This window comes from Simochromis diagramma, unplaced genomic scaffold (genome assembly GCF_900408965.1).
Source record: "Simochromis diagramma unplaced genomic scaffold, fSimDia1.1 OVJJ01000216.1, whole genome shotgun sequence".
Classification (NCBI taxonomy): Eukaryota; Metazoa; Chordata; class Actinopteri; order Cichliformes; family Cichlidae; genus Simochromis; species Simochromis diagramma.
Genome location: NW_024386883.1, coordinates 10,792,748 through 10,809,041, shown reverse-complemented (window position 1 = coordinate 10,809,041; position 16,294 = coordinate 10,792,748). Strand labels below are relative to the sequence as shown.

The 16,294-nt window shown below is 36.7% G+C and overlaps 1 protein-coding gene across 2 annotated transcripts; it reads left to right on the top strand.

Moving 5' to 3' along the window:
• Positions 1–7,208: 7,208 nt before the first annotated feature.
• LOC120733804 lies at positions 7,209–16,294 on the top strand. Of its 2 annotated transcripts, XM_040032235.1 has the most exons (9): positions 7,209–8,454; positions 8,634–8,694; positions 10,221–10,305; positions 10,480–10,537; positions 10,874–11,194; positions 11,530–11,796; positions 12,137–12,403; positions 12,962–13,093; positions 15,395–16,294. In XM_040032235.1, exons 1-9 carry the CDS (start codon positions 8,325–8,327, stop codon positions 15,493–15,495), a joined length of 1,422 nt encoding a protein of 473 aa, XP_039888169.1. In that variant the 5' UTR covers positions 7,209–8,324; the 3' UTR covers positions 15,496–16,294. The 2 variants fall into 2 exon arrangements, with proteins under 2 accessions (XP_039888169.1, XP_039888170.1); XM_040032236.1 differs by lacking the exon at positions 11,530–11,796 and having other exon boundaries at positions 10,480–10,558.

Here is a 16,294-nt window from a genome sequence, read left to right as displayed (position 1 = left end):
ACACAGACAGCATAGTCAGAAGGAAGAGCGCAGGGCAAGCTAGCAAGACAGAAGTTAAGCTCTACTTGCAACATTCAGATCTGGCGTTTGGAATTATTTTGGTTTTCATGTGACGTATGACCGTGAAGGTAAGCGAGTCATGGACTAAAGTAAAACAGTATGTTGGATGTGCCATGCAATGCTCAATTACATTGGTGTGAACTAGTGTGTTAGCGCAGTTAGCTCGTTAACGTGTTTGCCGTGTAGCCCCATGCACGGAGCGATCGGCGGTAGCTCGTTAACGGAGATTTGCCGTGTTGTGGCGTTAAGGTCATTTCAACGAGATTAACCTGAAAGCACTAGTGGGAACACAACGAATATGACTGCACATTTACGCCGACATCATCCTAGTGCAAAGACAAAAACAACAAGCATGCTACTAACTTTAGCCGAGTCATTTAGACAGCTGTTAGCACATGATTCTCCTTATGCTGCTGAGAATATAGCCCAGAAGAAGCGGATAGTATAGCTTTTATTTTGGAAAGAGCCATTTCTCTGTAATAAACTCTCTTTTCCAAAGATGAGTGATTCCTCAATCAGATACAGGGCTTGCAATATCGCTAGCCCGACGTCCCGGAGCTAGCGATTTTTTCAGTCGGGCTACCAAAATCTATCTCTTCCCTGCCCGTCGGGCTATTGTAGGAAAAATATATGTCAATGCTTTTGCATTCTTTCAGAAATGTAGCTGGGTAATTATGTCATTGGCATCGGTGAGCCACTGTCAATATGTGACATATTGAAGTCGCGTTTGAATTTGCGCTTGTTTTTTTGCTTTCACTTTGCAATCGTGCGAACTGTGTATAGAGAGCGACAGCACTGATCTGTGAGTGATGATAATTTGTGCACCAATTCCTCTGACATCGTCTTATTAATCGTTAGCTTACTATGCAAACATGACAAGTGAAATCTCCCGCAGCAAGCTTAAACATGTGAGAGGTTGATCGCGCAGAGAATCGCTGAGCTTATGTGAGTGAGCGTGTAAAAGCATTTCAGTTCTGCTGAGCCAAATAAGACAGGTCAGGGTGAAGAAGTGACAGCCAAAGAAAAGCTTACCACAAAACGGAGAAGTTATGACAAATCAGACTATAAGGCAAAAAGAAAGTGCAGCTTTATGGTTTCATGGACAAAAGAATTTCTGTGGCTGCGATATGATGAGCTAAATAACCAGGGCTGCACATAAGTGGTCCGCAGGTGTGCATTCGCTGTCAAAATAAAAAACATGCACAAGGGTTAGGGTTAAATTTAAAAACTGTACTTTTGAGTTAAAATATATATTTATAATTTTAATAAATGACAAATTAAAAAGGCATGAACATTTTTTTTGTATCGAAAAAATATCGAACCGTGACACCAAAGTATCGAACCGAACCGAACCGTGAATTTTGTGTATCGTTGCACCCCTACTATATATATATATAAATGCTGTATAACATTACATTAGATAATGGTTTCATTAGTTGTTGCATTGAAATAGTCATTAACAAGTCATTTCAGGGATATGAGATGTGTTAGTAACTGTAAAAATAAACCATTTGAAATGTATAATATTCAAAGTATACGGTTTTCACTGTAGTAAAAATGAATGACAATGGTTAATTTCTCCTTTTCTTAATTTTTTCATTAGGGTTATTGAAATGCAATCTAACTGAACCTCGACCCCCGACGTGTTTTGGATTTTTAGGAGAACCACTCATTTTTTACTTACCTACTATTCCGTATACAAGGACAAGCTTGACAAAGAATAAAGATGTCATTTTAAGATTAAAAAATAATTCATTAGTTAATATAAATGAAAACTTCAAGAGTCGTACATTCTTTGGAAATGGAATATTCAATCTAACAAAAGCAACAAAAAATGACTCTGGAGAGTACACGATGGAACAATACAATTCTACTGATGGTGTGTTATTGCACACAGTTCACATCTATCTGGATATACTAGGTAAAACCAAACAATCACTGTCTTCAAATAACGTATGTGCAATACTAAAGTAAATGTCAGAATGTGTTATGAAGCTAAAAACAGAGGGGAAAATAACTTTTTCAAACTGAGGACTTTATGTCTGAAAGGTCACAAAATTCAAAACCTGCAGGTTTTTTTAGTCAGTTTTGCAGGTACATACGAGTTTCAGGATTATAATTATAGTATTTAATACATGTTATTTTATTTTATTATAATTGGCAGTTATATATTATAAAAGACTTCCAATTATAATCAAATCAAATTAGTGTTCATATTCATACATATTTCAAACATAAGTATGTATATAAAGGCTTTAGAAACAGATAACAGGTTGTAGAGCTGTCAATGACATATTATAATTGTTGTTGCATCTATATGTGACTGTGTGTTTGTGTTGTCACCAGACCGCCTGACAGTCAGCTGCTCCTCTGAACAATATGACCTGGAGTTCATTTTCTCTTTGGACACTAACGTGCTGATACAGACACGAGCAAATAGTCCAGAAAAACAGAGCATTTCAAATGCTACCATGAGCTTACATGGGCAACTGATGGGAAAGCTGATGTGTATGATTGTCCAAAACAATGTCAGCAGAGAACAAACCACCATTCATCTTACAGGCTGTTCAGGTATTACAGTTGATTTTTTTTTTTTAAGTTATTTTGTTTAATGTTTACTACTACTACTACTAATAATAATAATAATAAATATCATTGCTAAAGAGGTTTTAGAGTTTGAAGCATAAATAGAAGTAAACCCTAACCCCACAATGAATTTTAAATTAAACAGCTCTGATGCAGACTTTCAGCTTTAATTCAGTAGGTTGAACAAATCTGCCAAACTGTAGATTTTGCCTCTGTAGTGATTTCTTGGATGTTTTTTTTTCTCTTTTCTCAGCTGGCAGCTTTTGAGCTGCATGGAGAGCTTATTTTGTTGTCTGTTTACAGTGAAATCTTCCAAATGCAAGCACCACATCTCAGATCAACTTCAGTCCTTTTATCTTCTTAATTGATAATGACATAACAAAGGAATTGCCCACACTTGCTCAAGAAATAATCTTCGAGTCAGTTGTCCAATTACTTTTGGTCCCTTTAAAAAAAGGTGGCACATGTTAAGGAGCTGAAACTCTTAAACCCTCCATCCAATTTGTATGTGTATAACCTCAAATACAAGCTGAGTGTCTACAAATTCTGTCTATGTCCATCATATAACTCTAATTGGAAGTGTTTTAGTAAACAGGTAAAAAAAACAAAACTTGTGTCAATGTCCAAATTTATATGGACCTAACTGTATGTGTGACTTGAGGTAATTGTAGCCCTTTAAACTATATCTTCATCTACAAGAATGTATTATCTCAGTATATTCTTCTTAATGATTTTATTTTCTAGGTACTAAGTCTTCCCTCTGCGTTGTGACTGTGGCTGTGGTAGGAGGTGTTGCCATTCTGCTTATTTTGGCTATGTTCTTTGGTACTCTGCATTTCAAAAACACAACTGGTATCATGACTGTTAATGAAGGTAAGATTTGGTGTACATGTTAAATTAACTCTACTGCCTTTGTCAGTTCAGTCTCATTGAGTACCACACTATAATTACGCAAAGATTTCCTAAATTAATATAAAACAATGCAGGTGTCTCGACATTCCTGAAAATAATTTTGGAAAACATGAAATTCATCTAGTTAAGTAAGTTATTCACCTTACAGTTAGAGCCATGGCTTGTTTCCCAAAGACACAGTTTTTGTTGTTTTGTCTCTGTATACCACAACAATGTATTTTAAATAAAGTAATCAATATGTGATTGAAATACAGTCTGTGGTGGTGAGGAAGACTGCCAAGATGGTATTTGGTTTAATTAATGAACAGAGGGAAGAAGACAAGGAGATTTGGTGTTGGAATGAGTAAGCACCAGAAAGTACAAGGCTGGGAAAGAAAAAGTCAAAAGGTCAGGAGCACTTGGCATCTAGTGTACAGCGAAGAGAGAGGTGACAAAGGAAAAAGGCTTAAACTGACGTGTATGTGAGGCTGGATACTGAAGAAGGAGGAAGTGCCTTGTATTGACTTGTTATTTTAAAAAAAAATGAGCTGGAAAGGATGTGCAGTAAGTTAGAGTGAGTATTTTAAGGACCATCTTCAGAGAGGAAGGCCTCAAATGGAGTGAAGATAGTGAAGAAGGAAGTGCAAAGGATCTGTACGGAAGCGTTGAACTCCAGATTACATACCTGTGAAGATATGATACAAGATACAGGGAAGATGCTTGCAAAACAGACTGAACCATTCCCTGAAGCTGTGGGAAGGTTTTTTTAACATTAGGTTAAGGAGGGATGAGAGAGTCATATGTTAATGAGACAGTTTTGATAGAGAAGTATAGAGAGGGCCAGAAGGAGTTGCACTGTGCCTGGGTGGAGAAGAGAAAACAGGGCACTATATGAGGAAGAAGAGTGTCCAAGAACTATATGAGGGTGGTGCAGGACAAGTATGAAGACAGTGAGACAGTAGTGTAGTGTGAGGAAGGAGGTCAAGGTGGGGGTGGGATTACATGAGGGGTCTCAAAGAGCCTCTGAGGTGGAGGTATGCATGGCAAGAAGAAGAATGGCATTGCTGAGCCAGCCAGTGAAATCCTTTTTTTAAAGAATGTACCAGTTTACTGACTTCTAAAGTTCTCCTAAAGTTTTGATGGCCTGCATCAACTTGGGTCTTTGGGATGCAATCTAACATCAGGGTTCAATAGATCCAACTCATAAACAGCTAATGCAACACTTTTGTTAAATTCCCTAAGTCTGGAATTCAATCATATTTTGGTTGTTTCTTTCAGAATCCATTGCAGTGGTGCACATAGCACAAACTACCTGAATCTGACAGTATCCTAACATTATTGTTACAAGTCTTTCATATATAATTGTAAAATCTTTTGACTACCTAAAAATCATTTTCTGTTTCTATGTCTTTCAGATGATGCTGAAGATGACATCATCTACTCAGATGTTAAAGTGAAACAGCGTACAAGAAAAGCAACACCACGTTCAAATCAAGATGCAAGTTAGCTTGCCCCTAATACATTCTGACCTAGCACCAGTCTTAAACCTGTTCATGCCAAGTTAGCAGTTTCAGTTAGAAGCTCTCACCAACATCTTACATATAACACTGGAGATTTAAAAAGCTGTGGTCATTAGTGTTTGTGCTTTTCTTGTGCTGTGCTTTGTATATATAGCAGATAACAGCAAAGGTGAGCTGTGCCTCTCTAAGACAACAGCTGAGTCAAGCATCAACCATCATCTCATAGCTTAAACATTTTAGCTAATATTCACAGTGTCTGTCATGACTGTAAAACAATGAAACCCAACTTAGTTGCACAGCACACGCTGAGAAAGTGTATACTATACATGTATCTTGCGTAACACTGGCCTGATATTACTATTAGGAATCATAGCAGATATCAAAATGCCCACTTATTATGTAACAATACAAAAAACATGAAAGGCTCACTCTAGAAATACTTCTCCTGTTACAGTTTGTTATTTTAGTCATGTATTCTCAGTGCATACAGCTTTTTGCCTGCAGCTTAGAGTCTCAGTATTATATGTCATGTTTTGTGGTCATGTGACATTTTGAAAGTATAATAAAACGTGTTTTCCTCGTGTTCCACACAATTCCTTCTCAATCAGCATACTTTATTAATCCCAGTATTAATCCCAACATTCTCAAAATGTTGCATTTATTTTCTGTGTTTTGCAGTACAAACTATCAACCAAAGCCAGACATAAAGTGGAAAGAGACAAGAGTGTAATAAACTCACCCTGTAACTTGTGAACAAGAATTATTGTTTTCTTTTATAATCAAATCAAATCACTTTTATTGTCACATCACATTATTGGCACACTGGTACAGCACATGCGAGAGAAATTCTTGTGTCCAAGCTTCACAAACAACAGTGGTGTGCAAAAAACAAGAAAAATAAGAAACAAAGCAAAGTATAAGAATAGGAATATGAGAATTTTAAGAATAAATATATGTACAAATATAAGAATGTATGAACATTATTAAATATGTATACCAAATATATATGTATGCGTGTGTATATATACATATATATAACATATAGAGAAGTCAGCAGTATGAATATTGTGCAAAAGAAATGGCATTTATGTGCAATATGGAGTGCATAAGTGTCAAAGTTTCGGTAAGTGACAGTGAAGTGTCTATGAAATGTTAGTGGTCAGTGTTGAGCAGTCTGACGGCCTGATAGAAAAAGCTGTCCCTCAGTCTGCTGGTTCGGGACCAGATACTGTCGTACCTCCTGCTGGACTGAAGTAGTTTGAACAGTATGTGACTGGGGTGACTGGAGTCTTTGATGATCCTCTCCGCTTTCCTCAGGCACTGCTTCTTGTAGGTGTGCTGGAGGGAGGGAAGCTCACCTCCAATTATCTTTGCTCCACTCTCTGGAGAGCTTTGCGATTGTAGGCGGTGCTGTTGCCATACCAGGTGGTGATGGATCCAGTGAGGATGCTCTCAGTGGCACAGCAGTAGAATACACTAGTGTGTGATTAGTGGTTGTTCTGTCATATTCTGGTAAAATCTGTAAACTTTAGTAGTAAAAGTAAAAATACTTATGGTGAGAAGCAAGTTTTGAGTTGCAAGTAATGCATGAATCAGCACTCACCTCATGAATCCAGTGTTATTTACAAATATCCAGAAGCAATAAAATGCAGAACACCTGCAAGATCTTGTTTAATTGTGATTGTATAGGCGATTACTGCAGTAATTGTTTTGTAAATTTGAGTGGATAGTTGTGTATTTGTACCTCAATCCATGTTTTCCTATTTACAACCATATGTGAGAGATCAGATTTGTAAATGTGTAAACAAATATCAAAATTTAAACAGAGATTTGTGAAAGCTTTGTAAATGTGTAAAATGTTCTCAAATATAAACGTAAATGTGTTGACTCTGATGCATGCATAGAAATGAATGATTTACAACTGACATGTGTTCTTCTCAAAGCACTGAAAAGACCGAAAACTCCTGAGTTACAGCTTCTTTTAACAGACTGTCTGTTAATATTAACCCTGGGATGAAGCATTACAGGCTCACCACCAGGTGGCGCCAGTACCAGTGATTTTAGCCACCAGCTGCCTAGTATACTGCAAGTGCTAGTTGCATACATATAAAGCAGACTTACATGGAGAGACTACACATGTATGCTGTAAGTACATGTTTATGTCATTTTTTAGTCTAAGTATAGTTTAGCTTTGTAAAAACTGAAATGTTATTGTTAATACAACAACTGTGCTAGCTCAGTTTATGCTTCAGCTATCAAACCTATATACCAAGTGACAGAAATGAGCTAACTGGTGGGTTCAGCACCAGAGTGATGCACCTGAAACTAATAGTAACCTTACAGCAGTGTGTTGGAGATAATTTGAGTTAGTTTTGAGCCAAGCTGGCTTTGGCTTATCATAAAACTACATCACCAAGAAATGAATTAAAAGCAATTCTTTCCATCTATCTGTCTGTCTAAGATAGATAAAAAATAGAGTTGGCTTTTTAACTTGATTTATTTTAACTCAGTCTTGGAGAGTGAGATGGCTGAGGAATGGGGAATTGCACTGGTACTAGTTTTTACGAACATGAGTGATTTACAGTGGATGAGCCATACCATGAAGAGAAAGGAAAGTTTTGAAGCTAGGTTAATAAGAGAGAAAGTGACAAGTGAGCAGCAGTATAGCTTAATGCCAAGAAAGAGTGCTACTGATACAGTGTTTGTTTTCAGGGTGTTGATGGACAAGTATAGAGACGATCAGAAGGAGCTTCACTGTGTCTTTGTGAAGTAATGTCTCCAAAGTATAAACCACTCTTAATACACGAACATTATTCTATTACTTTTATACCAGATCATTTAACTAACCTTAATATATTATAATCACATTTCTCTCCCTGCAGTTTATATGATATTGTACCCCTCTCTCTCACACTTTGTGTGGGTGTACTAGTACACTTTCTTTGTATCTTTAAATATAAACTTCAATCATTCAGTGCATCTGCAACAAATTTAAAATGGAAAGAGCTGTGGTTTTAGCCTAACATAGTTTTAGCATCCCACATTAGGGTGTCAACCGATACTTGCTGTAGACCATGTTGATGAGTTCACAGGACGTGAGAATAAAATCCTTTTAAAGACATATAGTGCTTCATTGGTATGTTTACAGAGATTCAGAGAAGCATGCGGTATCACAGTCAGTCTAGTGAGAGTAGAACATGGGATTATCTGTGTTGGGTGTCTTGATGAATTAACTTATCTAAACTTTTGTGATGCTATAGTAATATAATGGGACATTTCCATGATTTAAAGGAACCTTCAATGCTGTCTTTTTGCATATATTGCAAAACACACCTTAAAAGCAACAGTTATCAACAGTTTAACCCCGAGATGATTTTCTGGGCTACACTTAGTAACTGTAAGTAAAGATACTCTTTCCATCCACATAGCAGCTCAAACATGACTAGTGATACTCTAATTTGTCTAACTACTAACATGTTTGTATAAGTAAAGACAAGTATGTTGAGACACTAAATGCTTGAGTAAGACTAACATGACTTTAAATACATGCTTACTCATTTCTGTCCAAACCACAAGACAAAAACAGCAGCCCAAAGCCCGTCATAACTGCCGCCACAGAGAAGAACTGCAGTTGCTGGTAAGTAATGCTAAACTTAATTCTCATCGGTGAAATTACTGTACTATAAAAACAATCTAAAAAATGTAAACATTGATTGATTGATTATGATTGTAAAAAATACTAGATAATACAAAAAATGTTATGAAACCCTTTTGATTGGTCACCATAGCTTTGGTGTCCACAGTTCAGACAAATATGTCATAAATAGTGCTGATGTGTTGACGACAACAGTAAAATTTAAGCTTAAAGTAGCAATTTGAAAACTGTTTTCACATGTAATTATTGCTGCAAAATATTCATTGATAGTTATAATTTGTTTGATCAGCCATATAACAATTAATATAACAATTAAAATGAGAGTTACTAGACTTGTTAAAGTAATGGGAAGTCTTATACTGTGAGTGCTTCCAACAAAAAAATTGTATTTTTAGAAAATATCTGACATTCAGGTACAACCCACACATATGCACACAGAACTTTAACTAAACGTCGTACATCGTCTTAAAGCATGCTCAATCATCCAAATAAGGAAATCCCCAAAATTTGATTCTGTTCATCTGGACGTAGCGTTTTCAGTGGGAGAAACGTTTGTCACTCATCCAAGTGACTTCTTTAGTCTCAGCTGACTGTAGGTTGCCCCAATCTTATAAACAGTACATTAGCATAATGACTGAAACCGGCACCACTGAAGGAACAATGGGCTGGGAGGTCATTTCCACTCTCAGCTTCGACCAAGTGTGTTTGCTTTTGGAACTGTATCTTAATTCCACCTATTTCACATACAAGGGTCAGTACTACAGGCAGAAACATGGGTGGGTCATGGGTTCCCCAGTTTCACCCATCGTGGCCAGTTTGTACATGGAAGAAGTGGAAAAGAGGGCTTTACCCTGGAACGTCCCAGAACATACCACAATTCATGGATAACATTAACTTGGTGGACCGACACATCAAATTCACCAGTGGGGATATGAAAATTGGCAGGTTAGCCTTCTTAGACTGTCAGATTTCCATCAGTAATGGGGGACATCTGAAAGCTGATGTGTACCGTAAACCTACGCATACGGATCAGTATTTAAGGTTTGACTCTCATCATCCACTGGAGCATAAAGTGGGTGTCATCAGGACGCTACAACATAGAGCCAACACCATGGATCCCCACAGACACAGAGGCCAGGGAGGCAGAAGAACATCACATCAAGAAGGCCCTTAGTAAATGTGGTTATCCCACCTGGACATTTGTCAAAGCTGGTAAGGCACCTAAAGAAAGCTCTAGCCAATCCAGGAGACAACTGCTGCCTAAGCAAAAACCCATAGTGATCCCGTATGTGTCAGGAGCATCAGAACAGCTGAGACGCATTTTTTCTAAACACCGTGCCTTGGTGGCTTTTAAACCCCACACACAAAAAATTGGTCCACCCCAAGGATCGGGTCCCCAACACAAACAGAGTAATGTAGTGTACCAAATGATTTAATATTTACAGTGAGTCTCGTGCTCTGGTTGTGATGGATGCAAATAATGTCTTCCTCCATTTTCTTCATGAAAGGGAAAAAAGACCAGAAATATACCATCCAGGTGCCAGTGGTGAATTCACATGCCAGAGAGTAAGAAGACATCTTATTTTAAATATGGTGAGTGACTGCTGTCATGGCGACATTAGTTAAAAAGGAAAAAATGTCTAGTATGTCAGTAGTTGTTGCATTATTTTCCAAAGTAAGAACAGTTTCTATTGATTCATTATGTAGATAATCCACACGTTTGATAGTACACTACACATGCAAAATAATCTGATTCTGTCCAAACAGAAGATGATTTTGATCTACATCATCATCGCAACTCCAGCAATGACCGCTGTGGCACAAGGTACGCTTCAGCCAGTAAACAGTACGTAGAAGAACAAAATGAATCCATATTGTTAATCCACATTAAACATTTTAATGTTTTATCTTATTATTTGTTATTACTTAGATGATTTATTGTTTAGTCTGGTGAGAGAACATTTCTGTTTGATATAGTGCTGTACATCAGATAACGGTGCCATTAATAGTATTACTCAAGTTTCATACACATGAATTTTGTCAGTAACAATTAATTGGTTACATATATACAAAGTTTATGGTTTTCATTTATTTAGTGCAAATAAATGATAGTTATTAATTTCCCTCTTAGTATACATTTGTTTATTCATTTTCTTACCAGGGTCTTCAGAATGCAATCTAACTGAACCTGGACCCCAGACGTGTTTTGGAGTTTTAGGAGAACCACTCGTTTTTTACCTACCTACTAAACCACATATGAAGACAAGCTTTAAAAAGAGTACAGAAAATATTTTAACCTTAATAAATGATACATTAATTCGTCTCAATGAAAAATACAAGAATCGTACTATATTTTTCCCAAATGGAACATTGAAGCTCGAAAAAGCAACAAAACATGACTCTGGAGAGTACAACATGGAAACACACAGTTCTACTGACGGTGTGTTATTGCACACAGTTAACATCCATCTACATATACTCGGTAAGACCAACAACTTATTGACTTATTGAATAACATCTGTGTAATAACAATGTACATGTCAAAATGTGCTAAAAAAATGCTAAAACTGGAAATTTAAAAAGCAGGTAGTTACATGAACAGTTTGTATTTATCGTTGTTCTTATTGCTGGTTATATATTATAAGAGAGTTATCAAATTATCATTCATTTTGTGCACACATTTCATATAAGTAAGCTATAAGTAAGCACTTACATAAAGCCTGTATTGATATGTATTTACACTCCTTAGAGTAGCAGTGAATGTCATATTGCAGTTGATACTGTGTCTATATGTGACTATATGTTTGTTTTTTTCAGCTCCTGTGTCAGAACCAGCTGTTACGCAGATGTGTTTGTCACCAAAACAGATGACAGTCAGCTGTTTCTCTGAAGGAGATGAAGTAGAGCTCATTTTGTCTTTGGATGATAAGCTGTTGATACAGCCTACAGCCAACGGTACAGAAAACAACAGTGTTTCAAATGTTACCATCAACTTACCTGGTCAGCAGATGGGAAATCTGACATGTGTTGCTCAAAACAATGTCAGCAGAAAACAAAATATCACCCACCTTACAAGCTGCACAGGTAGTGTGAAATATATGTAACAGAAATGAACATGTTAAATGTGTTGTAAAGCTAAAATATATCTTTGGATAATCAAAAACATTACTAACTTGTAAGTTGTTTTTTTTTAAAAAGCAGTATAGATCTGTTTTAGGATTTTGTTTTAAAAAAAATAGCTATGTTGACAAATTCTCCCAAAGATCACAAAAATTGCAAGATGCAGTTTTTTTAAACAATAATAATTTAGCAGGTACGAAGAGAAACAGAGTGTCTGTAGATATCGACCACTGCAGAGCTGACAGTGGATGTTAAATTGCAGTTTGTATTGCATCCATATGTTGACTGTATGTTTGTCTTTCAGCTCCTGTGTCAGAACCAGCTGTTTTGCAGATGTGTTTGTCACCACAACAGATGACAGTCAGCTGCTCCTCTGAAGGAGATGAAGTAGAGTTCACCTTGTTTTTGGATGATAACTTTTTGATAAAAACCCAACCCAGCATTGCAGAAAACCGCAACATTTCAAATGTTTCTATCAGTTTACATGGTCAGCTGCTGGGAAAGCTGATGTGTATCGTCCAAAACAATATAAGCAGAGAACAAACCATCATCCACCTTATAAGCTGCACAGGTAATATAAAAAAAATATTACATTCTGTTATATTTAAATAGTGATTTATTTTATTATTTTATTTAGTATAGGTATTTATAGGAGTTTTTCTCATTTTAAATGATTTATTTTATTTATTTTAAATGCTGAAGCATAAATTGGAAGTACGTATGACTTGAAGACTCTTGGCTCTTGACGGAGCCGGTCGCACTTTCTCCTTCTCCCTCTCCCTTATCTTTCCTGCTTGGCTTCTCATGTCTGAGGTGTTTTTTCTGTTCTCAAACTGATCTCCCTGTTGGAGCGCAGTCTGGGGTTCTTTTTTCTCCTTGTCTTTCCTCATGTTGTGCATTTTGCATTGTTATACCCCTCTGACCTGTCTTCCCCATGTGATTAGTGTAATGTATGTATGGTCAGACGGGTAAGATGGCCCTGGCAAAAGGTCGGCAGCCTTAACCCAATTTCCTTTGGGGTCAACCTTCGGGATCAATAAAGTTTTATTGAATTGAATTGAACATTGTAGCCCAGTAAACTATATTTACATTATTTCAGTAATTTCTTCTTAATGGTTTTAATTTCTAGGTAATATTTCTGACCACTGCATTGTGACTGTGGCTGTGGTAGTAAGCGCTGTTGCCATTCTACTCATTCTGGCTGTGTTTCTTGGTATCCGGAAATTCAAAAACACAACTGGCATTATGACTGTTAATGAAGGTAAGATTTTTATATTAAATGTGTTGTCTTTATCAATTTTGTCTCAATGATCACCACACAGAAGTATATGCTAAATTGTTATAAAACAGTTAGTGGCAATAATTTGTTGGACAAAAGGATATTTTTGTAGCGTTGTAGCAACTTCTGTACAGGACCACAATTGATTTCAACCCAAACAGTCAATATGTGATTGAAATGCTGACTTTCACCTTTAATTCAAAGAATTTTACAAAAGTTTTTCATTAAATATTTAGTAATATTTACCCCTCATTTGTAAAAGGCTGATGGGTTATTGTCTTCACCCTGTTAAGCAGATGGGCAGGCGGGACACCCAAGTTTGTGAATGTGATAATTTGAGAATAAAGAAACGTAGCAAATGTATCAAAATTTAATTAAAGTCATATCTACAAAAAATCTTGGGTGAGTTCGAATCTCAGTTAAATAGACCTCAAAATCAGAGATCAAGTTTTCTGAAAATCTTGTGAATGTGCTTGTGAGAACAAAGCGACGTGGGATTTTGAAAGTGATATGATAGGCTTTTTTCTATGTGGACACTGAGGGTAACACTGGCCACCACCAGTATTTTTTTTTATTTCAGTCTCCAGTTTTCAAAGGAATAAAATTTTACTGGAGAAACTAACATGATTTAATTCAATCTTGCAGTTTGACTGCCTACAACCCATAGAGCTTACAATGCTACTTTTTCTTTCCTTGTGTTGCCACAAGCCACGTGTTGCTAGTTTGCAGCTTATCAATTTAATTATGTATTTAATAGTTGAATCCCGGCAGAGATGGGGTTCCTTCATGATCATTCTACTTCTATCAGCAGTCACATCATCAGCAAGCATGATTGACCCATTTGCCCATAACATTACTTTCACCTAGTAATACAGTCTGGTATCCTTGGGCTCATGAGCGATTTCACTCCTTTCCCATACATTCCTCCTCCCTTCTGATACAAGTTAATATTGGTTTCATCTGTCCAGAAAATTTCTTTCAGAAACGTGCAGGCTCTTTTTAGATCAAGCCTCACCTTACTCTGCTGGAGTGTAACTATTGGTTTGCAGCTTGTAATGAACTTGTTATGTTGTGCATTTCCACTCAGGAAGGTTGATTACTGAATGGTCTTGATTGTAGACCTTGACAGTGATACACTCATCTCTTTATGTTCTTGACTTCTTTAGATATTGTCGAGGTCATGAGGTGTTGAGTAGGTAGTGTGTTTACTGGAGTAAATTTATACACTATATTGCTAAAAATATTCACTCACTCATCCAAATAATTGAATTTGGGTGTTCCAGTCACTTCCATGGTCACAGGTGTATAAAATCAAACATCTAGCCATGTGACTGCTTCTATAAACATTTGTGAAAGATTAGGTCTCTCTAAGGAGCTCTCAGGAATTCCAGTGTGGTACCGTGATAGGATGTCACCTGTGCAAAAAGTCCAGTGGTGAAATTTCCTCATCACTAAATATTCCACATTCAACTGTTTGTGATTTTACACTTTCCAGTTTCTTATAACACCACTGAGCACACTCAGTGAATGGTCAGGGACACAGTATGCAGAGGCTGCCAACATTTCTACAGAGTCAGTTGCTACAGACCTCCAAACTTCATTTGGCCTTCAGCTTAGCTCAAGAAAAGTGCATAGAGAGCTTCATTGAATGGGTTTCCAAGCTTTAGAGCATGGACGTGTTCTTTGAAGTGACAAATCACAAATGGGATCAAGGTGGGGCGTCAGGGAATATCTCTTGGAGAGAAGAATGGTTTATTTGGGATGGCCACTGCAGCTCAACCTTATACGTTTTTAAGAATGTACAAAGTTGTTGTTCTTTGGCCACTCCTAAATGCTTTACCATCTTTCTGATTTATTTATTTATTTACTTTTTGGGCACTCTTCCTTATACTCACATTTAAAATGTACAGCAAAAAGCTTCAATTACAAATTTAGAGCTTTTGTATGATTTTAGATATGATGTCTGCATCAAATAAAAAGGAAACAGAACTTGGCCTTAATGCAGCTTGTTAATCAGTTGTCTAAATATCCAGTTTTGAGCCTCTGAAATTGAGGGTCTATTTTTTTAAGCCTTGAATTAAAGCTAATTAAAACTGAAGTCTTTCCTTCAATCACACGTTTTTGTTTGATTTGAAATCCACTGTGGTGATGTACAGAGCAAACAATACAAATATTGTGTCATTGTGAATCTTTGTGAAAACGTTCTTGTTACAAGTTTTCAATGTACAACATCAGCGTCTTTTGATTACACAAGACACAGTTTTCTGTTTCTACTTCTTTCAGATGAAGCTGAAGAGGACGTTGTCTACTCAGATATTAGACTGAAGCAGCTTGCAAGAGAAACAAGAGAAACACCACCTATTTCAAATCAAGATGAAAGTTAACGTTCTCCTAAACAGTCTGACATTCTGAAACCTAAACCCTAACATGTTGACTTTCAGTCAACTGTCTAATAAAACTATGGCACTTTAGCAATTCCATCTTTGCAGTGAACATGAAGGTAAACATATTTAACAAGTACTCACTGGATTATTAATTTTGAAGGGAACATAAAGGGGGGGGAAGTTATTTAGAAGGCATTTGATATACATGAAATACTTATTTATACTTATTTATAAATGCTTTATATTTGAACTACATTTTATTTGACATAATTTAAATAAACTACATCAGCCTTGTAAAGGTTCTAACCAACATTTAACCTTGGAGATTAAATAAAAGGCTTTGATCAGTGATGGTGCTTTCCTTGTGTTGTGTTAAGCAGACGTGGGCTGTGCATTTTGTTTGAGATAAAAACATCAGGGCTACTTTTTCCTGTGTTGTCATGACATTAAAACCACAAACTATATCCTGTTTTCACTGAGCTGCTAAACTTCTAAACCGTGTGACATTACCTAAGCTTCACAGTTGTCAGTGAGAAAGGGGGAAAAAACTGTATTATGCATAAAACACTGGCTTGTTTGTTCACAGCTGTTGATCATAGTAGAGAATTAAGAGATCAATTTTTTTGAAGACGTTTTACCTCTCATCAGGTGGAAAGTCCCAGTTATCTAACTCCTAGTAGGGGCTATCCCTTAGGAGGTGATCATTGACCCACTATTAATCATCTGCGACATGACATTAGCCATAGTGTGTAAAAAGGCGTGGGCCATTACCACCAAAGGTTTTGGATGAAACCACTGT

Coding starts and splice junctions, on each gene's coding strand:
- LOC120733804 (XM_040032235.1), top strand. CDS start 8,325: ATGGGACATTTCCATGATTTAAAGGAACCTTCAATGCTGTCTTTTTGC. Junction 8,695..10,220: donor GAGAAGAACTGCAGTTGCTG/GTAAGTAATGCT, acceptor TCTTCATGAAAG/GGAAAAAAGACCAGAAATAT. Junction 12,404..12,961: donor CCACCTTATAAGCTGCACAG/GTAATATAAAAA, acceptor TTTAATTTCTAG/GTAATATTTCTGACCACTGC.